Source organism: Myotis brandtii, unplaced genomic scaffold, assembly GCF_000412655.1.
Source record: "Myotis brandtii unplaced genomic scaffold, ASM41265v1 scaffold61, whole genome shotgun sequence".
NCBI classification, from domain to species: domain Eukaryota; kingdom Metazoa; phylum Chordata; class Mammalia; order Chiroptera; family Vespertilionidae; genus Myotis; species Myotis brandtii.
In genome coordinates, this window is record NW_005370318.1 from 146699 (window position 1) to 157489 (window position 10791).

General features: G+C 43.0%; 1 protein-coding gene across 3 annotated transcripts in view; it reads right to left on the reverse strand.

The window, feature by feature from the left end:
• CNBD2 (cyclic nucleotide binding domain containing 2) overlaps nucleotides 1-10791 on the reverse strand; it is a 63805-nt gene that overhangs the window by 42594 nt on the left and 10420 nt on the right. For 2 of the 3 annotated variants that reach the window (XM_014550716.1, XM_014550715.1), the window contains exons 1-2: nucleotides 1796-1902; nucleotides 1660-1713 (exon numbers count right to left, since the gene is read on the reverse strand). In XM_014550716.1, coding sequence (XP_014406202.1) covers nucleotides 1660-1713; nucleotides 1796-1824 — 83 coding nt within the window. In that variant the 5' untranslated portion in view covers nucleotides 1825-1902. Of the gene's footprint in view, nucleotides 1-1659; nucleotides 1714-1795; nucleotides 1903-4546; nucleotides 4685-9454; nucleotides 9698-10791 lie in introns of those variants that run through there. The other variant, XM_014550714.1, reaches the window with a different exon arrangement.

Below are 10791 nucleotides of genomic sequence, written 5' to 3' on the forward strand. Positions count from 1 at the left end.
AGTTTATCATTGCCCTAACCGGTTTGGCTCAGTGGATAGAGCGTCGGCCTGTGGACTGAAGGGTCCCAGGTTCGATTCCAGTCAAGGGCATGTACCTTGGTTGTGGGCACATCCCCAGTAGGGGGTGTGCTGGAGGTAGCTGATAGATGTTTCTCTCTCATCAATGTTTCTAACTCTCTATCCCTCTCCCTTCCTCCTGTAAAAATCAATAAAATATCTTTAAAAAATAAATAAAATAAATAAATATCTTTTAAAAAAAAAGTTTATCATTAACAGAGTCCCAATATGGATTATATTGAATTTTAGTGTTTGGTCGCAATCCAAGTGCTGCCCTGAGGTGCAGGTTATATATGTATAAATATATGTATGTGTGTGGATCAGCTTGATTGAATAATTATATACCATATGATTCACCATTTAAAGTGTACAATTCAATTATTTTTAATATATTCACAGAGTTGTGCAACTATCACCACAATGGATTTTACAACCTTTTCATCATCTGGAAAAGAAACCAGTACCATTTGCAGTCACTCAAAGGGCAGGTTATTAAATTGGGTCTCTACTCTTTGTCTCTGTGTTGGAGCTAGAGTCATTCAAGAGGCGGAGAGGCTTTGCCTATACAATGGACTTTTCCTTTGTGCCCTCTTCTCTCTCTCTCCTGTTAAACACAGAATTGTCTTCATCTCTAGAGTTCTATAACTCTCAGAGAGGTCCTAGTTTCTCCTGTCTGAAAGGCAATTGGGGGTAAACTTCAGTGCCCAGCATCAGACACTGGCCATTTGGGAAAGCTGAAAAAAAAATAAACAAATAAAAAAGAATTTGGATGACTTAATTGTGCTTCATACATAATGTGGCATGAGAAATTAGATTATGCCCAGGAGGGACAGGCAACAGAAGCCACACCTTGGCTCCAAATGAAGAAAGAGGTGGGGCCGGGTGGCACGGGTCGTCCTAGTAACAGTTACAAAGCTCTGTGCAGCCTCCTTTCCCTGAGAGAAAAACCAACATGGCTACTCCATGGGTCAAGTTAGGTCTTCACTGATGAGAACTTCAAATCTTCCCTATTTAATAGGTAGGTCCCTTTAAATTTTAATTAATATCCAGCATTTGGTATGGAGAAGCTGGAAAGGTTGCCATGATTCTTAAAATTCAGAGAACAAGTCACACAGTTCAAAGCCTCACCCAGTTATAAGGCGTTTCCGCATCAGAATGGCCATCTTACACCGAGATCAGGGACAAGTGTGCCCAACATCTTTTGGAGAGTTTGGGGCAAAGCCAGAATTCGCACAAGCCAGTGCTTCTCCCACCACCCTGATTATTTCTCCTCTGTCTGGGGCTCTCACATCCTCTGCTCTGCCTTCTGCTGTTTTCCCACAGGTCCAAGTGCAGGAGCTCTCCCTGCTGGTTCTGCTCAGCTATAAAGCAACAAACATGTAGGGTTGGGGGAGGCTCACAGTCTCGGAATGCCAGAACTGGAAGGGATCACTGAGATCACCTGTTTTATAGATGAGGAAACTAAGTGGCTAGTTCAAGGTGACACACTGCGCTGGTGACAGAACCTGGACTGAACCCAGGTTCTGATGCCCAGCCCAGTGCTTCTTCCAGGCCATGATGCTGAAAGAAAATTCCCAACATCAAAGTCAGAACTGTGCATACCGACTCTGCCACGAAGTCCATGGTATCAAATGTGATTCGGCCTTGCTTCTTTTTCTGAAAAAAAAAGGAAGAGGAGGAACAGGAAGGACAATCAACAAGACTGCATAGAATTCTGCATTGAAACTCTTCTGAATACCTGGACCACTGTAGTACGCAGGAAGCCATGGGAAGCCTAACAACATGGCTTCTCACGTCCACCTCTGCTCCAAAGGTCAACTCAGCACAAAACTTGGGCCCAGCAGTGACAACAAATTGTTGTGAAGAGAAAGATGGGGGTGTAGAGAGGAAAGGAGAATAAAGAGAGGAAGCATGAAGAGAGAAAAGTAAGAGGGGGAAAGAAACAAACAAAAAGGAAAGGATAGAGGGAAAGAAAACAACAGAAAGGAGGGATAAAAAGGAAGAAACAAACGAAGCCAACCTTCATTGACCACCTGTAAGGAACCAGGCATGGAGCATCTTCCTTATCTTACTCCATTTCACCTTTAAAACAAAGCAGGCATTACGCCCCCTTTTGGATTTGAATGGCGTGAAGAACTTGCCCAAGGATTACCCAGCAAATAAATGGCTCCCGTCTAGAGGATGGCCAGGAGGAAGAGGAAAAGGTCTTAGGGATGAACTAGTCAAACCCCATCTCCTAACAGATGCAGACAAGATGTGGAAAGAGTAGAGAAAGGGACAGAGAGAGCAGGGGGAAATATGTAGAGGGTGTAGGGCTGAAAGAAAAGGAAAAGGCCCTGAGCACCATATAGGGCCAAACCAAGACCTTCCTCCCCACCCCCCCCACCCCCCCACATCTCTCTAGCTCAGTGGTTCTCAACCTTCCTAATGCTGCGACCCTTTAATACAGTTCCTCATGTTGTGGTGACCCCCAACCATAAAATTATTTTTGTTGCTACTTCATAACTGTAATTTTGCTACTGTTATGAATCGTAATGTAAATATCTGATTTGCAGGATGTATTTTCAGGGGTCGCGACCCACACTTTGAGAACCGCTGCTAGCTAGTCCTCATGTCCTTCCCCAGAGCCCACTCAGATCTCTGTGCTCTCCCCTCATTTATAGTTTGGTGATTCTCAGGGGGCCAATGAAGGAAAGAGGTAATGTTCAGAAGGATCTAGATTCACATACTCCACTGAAACCAGTCTTTGGCTCTCTCTGCCAGACCCTATGCTCCAGCCCTCCAGCTCTCTGCCCAGCAGTCACATGACACTATAGACTCCCCTTGAGAGGCTTCTGCTCAAGGCCACCCTAACTGGGTAATGTTGTTAGATTCAGCTTCACACTCCCCTGATGACAAAACTAACTCTGATTTTCAGCTTCCAACTGCCTAAGCATCAGCCCAGGTCTGCTGGTAACCAAGGACTCCTGGCTGCCAGGGCCCTTCACTTCACCACTGCATGGCACCCTGAGTCAGAATGTCCTTCCTGAGAGCTAATCTCAGTCTCTCAGGTTACAATTCTTCTATTCCACTCCTTCCCAGCTCAGGGCCCAACTACAGGACAGAATCTGGCTGTGGACTTGTTTGGTTTGGCCAGCACAGTGTCTTCAAAATATATTAATTTAAATGTCTTTAGATGGGGCATGCCCTTCCTCTCCAGCTGGCCACAGGCCCTTTCTGCTACATCTTAAACCAAGCCACACACATATAGTTATATTACTTGCTGGGCCTTAGAAAGCAATCTAAGCCCTAGCTGGTTTTGCTCAGTGGATAGAGCATCAGCCTGTGAACCCAAGGGTCCTGGCTTCCATTCTGGTCAAGGGCACGTACCTCGGTTGCAGGTTCCTCCCAGGCCCAGGCCCTGATCAGGCACATGCAGGAGGCAACCAATCGATGTGTTTCTCTCACATTGATATTTCTCTCTGTCTTTCCCTCTCTCTTCCACTCTCTCTAAAATCAGTGGGAAAATATCCTTGGGTGAAGATTTAAAAAAAAAAAAGCAATCTAAGACAACCTTCCTTTGCCCCATCACCACCACCCCACTCTCCCTCTCCTTGGCTACTTTCCTTCAGAAACCACTTTGGGAAATTTCTTGGAGTAAATCGCTGCATGCAAGGAGGAAGCAGAGGCTGTCACTCCAGGAAAATAGGCAGGAAAACTTTGGAGCCCTTGATAGTAATGAAAACAACTTCGGAGAACCAGAACAAGTTAACGGAATGGTGATCAACTTTTCTGAGCCAAAAAGGGGCTCATGATCTACCTTTGGGATAAAACATTTAAAATGGGGACATTCTAGAAAATGTAGAAAACATGGTCACCAGAGCAAACAGGCCCAGCAAATGTTCCCTTCTCATTTAAGTAAGGAGACAGGAAAGAAGGGAGAGGAGATAAATGGCTGGTGGACATTCAGAAAACTCAACTGGATTGCTTCTGGCTCTTTTGATCGCTGTTGGAATGGAGATGGCTTCTTTCCCACTCCCAATGTTTGCTTCCACATGAAGTGAGTTGTGCTAGTTGAACACTACCAGCCCCTGGCCTCCCATACTGAGGAGTGACAAACTCCTTGGTAGATGTGCAAGGAGAAGTGGCATGATCACCCGCTTCCCCTTCCCTCTGTGCTCATATTCTGCTCTGCCCTTCTCTGCTGGGAGCTTAAGGCTGGAGGCTCCGCTGCTGTAGTGGAGACCTGCTGTGGTCTAACACTGCTTGTGACTGCTTGTGCAAGGCTGCCTAACTTTGGGGTTCAGTATTAGGTAAACCTCTCACTTGATGGTCCAAGTCATCTTCTCCAATATAAATGTCATCATTAATGTAAGTGACAGCTGAATTCTCCCTTCTGCTTTACCTTTTGTCTTCTTTCTCAGATGGCACAGAACTGGGACTGGGGAGTGGGGTGCTATTTATAGGACCCCCTTAAACCCTGATAATCCTGCTGAGCCCAGCTGCTTACATCCCAGAAGGAGAAGATAGGGTGCCTTCTGCGAGCAGTCTCAGTGATCTGATATTCCCGGAATCCTCTGAGGCCTTGGCGGAACATTTTACATACTCGGATCATCAAAATGATATCCAGGATGAGCCGGTACATCCCCTGTGAAAACAAAACAAACATGAGCAGTGAAAACTGTCTGTTTTCAACCATCAACAGCAGGCTGGATAGTGCAGAAGATGAAATGTAATGGGATTAAATGCAGTGGGGTGCTGGAGTGATGATTACATTTTCAGGAAGTTTTCAAGACTATTGAGATCATATTGGTAGCTTGAAATTGCCCACAGTGGGAACATTTATGCCACATAAAGACTGGCAATTACTAAATGGGGGCATCTGCTTCCCCAAGGGGCAGTTGTTAAAATATTAACCAGTACAGCTTTCGTTAAATGTCAAGTCCTTCACTTTGGTCCAAAAAATAAAGAACAAAAGTAAAGACAGGATGTGAGGGGTGATGCAGAAAGCCTGAACTTGGGAATTAGGTGGATCTGAGGGAAAAATGATGGATAGATGCAATATTGCTGGCTTTAAAGATAGAGGAAGGGGACCACAAGCCAAGGAATGTAGGTAGTCTTTAGAAGTTAGAAAAGTCAAGGAAATGGATTTTTCCCTGGAACTCTGAGAAAGGAACAGCCCTGTTAACACCTTGATTTGAGCCCAGAGAAACTCATGCCAGACTTCTCAGCTATGTAAGCTAATAAATTTGCAGTGTTAAGCCACTACATTGTGGTAATATGTTAGAGCAGCATAGAAAACTAACATAACACCTAATATAAGATGGGACCATCTGATCTTTTCCCTGGGAATTTGGAATTGGAACTGAAAACAAGTCCCAAATACAAATTTGGGAATAAAGGCAGTCACTCTCTATCTGCAAGTAAATACAGGGAATAAGGAAGCAAATCCAAAATGTGAAACAATCTACAAGTTTATCTAACCCAGTTTCTTCAAAAAGTCAATTTCACGAGGAATAGAGAACAAGGTGTGGAGGCTGTTTTAGATTAAGACTCAAGAAACATACAAACAAATGCAAAATAAAACCTTGACTGGACTGTAATTCATCATAAAAATCTGTAAGATACATTTTAGGAACAAATAAGGAAATTGAATATGACTGGATATTAGGTGATACAGGGAATTCATTTTAACTTTCTTAGTATTGTGGTTGTGTTCTTAAAGTATGCACCTTGCCCAGCCGGCATGTCTCAGTAGTTGAGTGTCAACCTATGAACCAGAAGGTCACAGTTTGATTCTCAGTCCAGGCACATGCCTGGGTTGCAGGCTTGGCTCCCAGTGTGGGGCATGCAGGAGGCAACCAATCAATGAGCATGTCTCAGTAGTTGAGTGTCAACATATGAACCAGGAGGTCACAGTTTGATTCTCAGTCCAGGCACATGCCTGGGTTGCAGGCTTGGCTCCCAGTGTGGGGCATGCAGGAGGCAACCAATCAATGATTCTCTCTCATCATTGATGTTTCTATCTCTCTCTCCCTCTCCCTTCCTCTCTGAAATCAATAAGACTGTATTTTTTTAAAAATCAGGAGAGTTTATAGTTCCCAAAGAAGTCACTTTGCAAGTTCATGGTGATTATTCAGCAAACATACACCTGCATACATGCACACACATAAGCACATAAAGCCAATATGGCAAAATGTTGACTGTAAAATCTAAGGGATGATCATTATATATATTTCAACCTTTATTTTTGAAAATTTCCATAATTTTAAAAATGCAAAAACTATTTTTTTAACTTCTGATAATAAGGATATCATAAAGAAAATGAAAAAACAAACTGAAGATTGGAAGAATATATTTGCCATGCATATAATTGACAAAGCACTACTATCCAGAATTATAAAGAATTATTATTACAAAGGATTAATATCCAGAATTTTAATTTTAAAAATTCTACAGCCCTGGCCAGTGTGGCTCAGTTGGTTGGGTGTCATCCCATTCACCAAAAAGTTGTGAGTTTGATTCCAGTCAGGGCACCTGCCCACGTTGCGGGCACAATACCCGGTAGGAGGTGTATAGGAGGTAGCCGATTGATGTTTCTCTCCCTCTCCCTCTCCCTCTCCCTCCTTCTTGCTCTCCAAAAGGGAGGGAGGGAGGAGGGAGAGAGGGAGGGGGGGAAAATCCTACAAATAAAAATAATAATAACCCAATCAAAAAATGAGCAAATGATATGAACAGGTAATTCAAAGGGAAAACTCAAATTACCTATACATAATGAAAAGATTCTGAATACCATTAGAAATAATGGAAATGGAAATTACAATAACACGATACCATTTGCACTTATCAGACTGGGGAAAGAAAAACATGATACAACTATGTTGGAGAGCAATTTGGCAGTATTTTTTAAAGTTGAGGATGTGTGTCCTTTACAATCAAGAAATTGTATGCACTTTATATATACACTTTAGAGAAACTTACACATGTGCACAAGAAGATAGCCGTGAGGGTGACCATGGCACACTGTAACGGTGGAGAGCTGAAAACAACTGGTTTCCATCAGTAGGGAACACATCAACACATTATAGTGCAGTCACAGGATTGAAAATAGCACTAGCTGTGTATGTCAATGTGGATAAAGTTCACACATAATTTTGAGTGGGGAAAAGTGAAATACGATGACATTTATAATGCCATTTTAAAAAATGTGCCGCATACTATACAGTTGCTCATGGATACTTCCCATAGCAATGTATACATCCATATGTAATAAAATTTAAATATATAGATAGGAAGGGTACACATCAACCTCAGGAAAGTAGCTACCAGTGATGAGAAAGGGAGTGGGATGGTGAGGAACTTCACCTATAACTGTAATCTTTTCTTTAAAATTATATATCTAGCTCTAGCTGGCTAGGCTCAGTGGATAGAGCATCGGCCTGCAGACTGAAGGGTCCCAGGTTCGGTTCTAGTCAAGGGCACATGCTTGGGTTGCAGTCTTGATCCCCAGTAGGGGACGTGCAGGAGACAGCCAATAGATGATTCTCATCATTGATGTTTCTACTTCTCTCTCCCTCTCCCTTCCTCTCTGAAATCAATAAAAATATATTTTAAAAATAAATAAATAAATAATACCACATGATCTCACTCATTTATGGATAATAAAGACCATTATAAACTGATGAACAAAAATAGATACAGAGATACAGCAGCATTAAACAGACTGTCAAACTACAGAGGGAAGGCTGGGGAGGGTTGGGGGGATAAGAGATCAACCAAAGGACTTGTATGCATGCATATAAGCATAACCAATGGACACAAGACACAGGGGGGTAGGGGAGGCTGGGGGAAGGTCAAGGGGGAAAAAAAAGGAGACAAATGTACTACTCTTTGTAATATTTTAAGCAATTTTTTTTTAAAAAGCCTATGTGCCCCACACCCAGAAAGCATTCAAAACTGGCAAACCATAGTAAATATGGAAAAGGCTTTATTAATAAAAGTAATACTTATTGAAAACAATTTGCCATTGTTGGGCACTATTCTAAACCCTTTATATGTGGTAATTCATTTAATCCTCAACAATAAATCTATACAAAGCAAAAATCAAGCACAGTAAATCAAGTAACTTGCCTAATACTAATATCAGTCATATGACTAATAGGTGATAGGGAATTGAACCCAGGCAGTCTGGCTCCAGAATCCTTAAGTTTTGGTTTTTTGGGCTTTTTTGTTTTGTTTTTTAATATTTTATTAATTTTTTACAGAGAGGAAGGGAGAGGGATAAAGAGTTAGAAACATCGATGAGAGAGAAACATCGATCAGCTACCTCCTGTACACCCCGTACTAGGGATGTGCCCACAACCAAGGTACATGTCCTTAACCAGAATCGAACCTGGGACCCTTCAGTCCACAGGCTGACACTCTATTCACTGAGCCAAACTGGTTAGGGTCAGAATCCTTAAGTTTAACCTATTACTTTACCCTGCTGTTAGGCCTTATTTTCTCTGGATCTGGTAATAGTAGAAAAGTTGGGTACAGAGCAGGAGAGTGGGACTCAGGCTGAGTGTAGCCTATGACTCGTCCAGTATCGAGGGGGTAGTAGGCTACATGGTAGGGCTCAGAATTCAGTCTTTCTTTCCTTTTTCCCCCCTTTTTATTAAATGTATTGGGATGACACTGGTTAATAAAATTATACAGGTTTCAGGTGCACAATTCTACAACACATCAAGAATTCAGTCTTGCCCCCTGGCGTGGCTCAGTGGTTGAGTGTCAACCTGATCATGGTTTAATTCCCGGTCAGAGCACATGCCCGAGTTGCAGGCTTGATCCCCAGCATGGAGCGTGTGGGAGGCAGCTGATCAATGATTCTCTCTCATCACTGATGTTTCTATCTCGCTCTCCTTCTCCCTTCCTCTCTAAAATCAATAAAAATTAAATAATAATAATAATAAAGAATACAGTCTTTCTGCCCTGGCCAAAGTCGCTCAGTGGTTACAGTGCTGGTCTGCATATAGGACCATCTTGCGTTCGATTCCCAGTCAAGGGCACATGCCTGGGTTGCAGATCTGATCTCCAGTCCCAGCTGGGGCGTGTGCAGGAGGCAACCAATCAATGTGTCTCTTTCACATCAATGTTTCTCTCTCTCTTTCTCCCCTCCCCCATCTCTTCCACTCTCTAAAATCAATGGAAAAAATATCCTCACTCTTCCAGTGAGGATTTAACAACAACAACAAAAAGAATTCAGTCTTTCTGGAGCCTAATCCAAAACTCTATTCTTTGTGCCCATGCTGTGACTTCAAAAGGTACAAGTTAGCCACACTCATCCAAGACCCCCTCCTACACCTGCTTCTCCCTTCCTCAAAATACCTGTCTGTTCAATCTTCCACTCTTCCCTCCCAGGGCCCTTCACACTTCTCACCTGTTCCTTCTTCAAAAGCTGCCAGGTATGAGACAATATATATTTCCTCATGGTTCCTGATTTGGCAAATGACACGAGCTCCTTTGCCTTTCAAGGGTAGGACCACAAATGCTTCCCAAGGATCCGGTTATATTAGAAATGAGTAGCTTCCTCCTCAGTCTTCATACCCTACCAGTAGCTGTTGGAAGCCTTGTTCTGAGAAAATCTCACCCTCAGAATCTCCTTATGTCACAATGAAAGATTCTGGAAGAGAGAAACCAAAATCTGAAAATCTAACATTTATTGAACACTCACAGGCATTATATTAGTTAACTTCATAACTACCACAAGATGAGAGACCTCACGCCCACTCCACCCATGAGGAGACTGAGGCTCAGTGGCTAAATGACTGCCAGAGTAATGGGGCCATAAAAAAGAAAGTAGGAGGTTCCTGGGCTGGGGCTCAGGGCATCCAACACCTCAGCCTGGGGACCACTCTGAGGCTTAGAATTTAGACACCTGTATGGCACTGTCCTATAAATCTTGTTAGATCAGTAAATCAGAAACACTCAGCAAATTGGAAGTCCCTAACCAAACAGGGTACCGAATGTTGAAAGGAACTTGTAACTGGAACTCAATGACTCTGGGGTCTTTTCAAAAATAGAGAAGAGCTTGACTGGTGTGGCTCACTTGGTTGGGCATTGGCCTGTGTACCAGGAGGTTGCTGTTCCAATTCCAGTCAGGGCACATGCCTAGGTTGTGGGCTCAATCCCCATTGGGGGGTGTGCAGAAGGCAGCAGATTGATGCTTGTCTCTCATCAATGTTCCTCTCTCTCTCCCCCTCTCTTTCTGAAATCAATAAAAACATATTTTTTAAAAGTAGAGAAGAATATAGGGTCTAAAGTATTTTTTTTTCTATTAAAGATGGCAGTTGGTAATTCCAATTTGCTCTTGTATACGAATCCTCAGTGAAAAACTATGACTTCAAGTATCACCTGATTTGCCATTCCTATCCAGCTACACCTATCTGACAACTCTCCCCCAACTGACAGTCAAATGGAAGGGCACTGAACACAGTGAAGACAGCTGGACAGCTGGGAACAAAGACCCAGGCTCTGAATTACTAAATTCATAGGCCACCATTCATGGTGTGAGACACTAATCACTTACAGAGGTGAAAAGAGATAGAACTAGCTTCCCCCCACCCCTCCTTACTTGGAGAGAAAATGCAAAAGACTCAAAGACAGAGGAAGAGAAGGTTTCAGGGAGGAAAGAAAGAAAGAAAGGAGGGAAGGGAAGGGAAGGGAAGGGAAGGGAAGGGAAGGAAGGGAAGGAAGGAAAGGAAGGAAAGGAAGGAA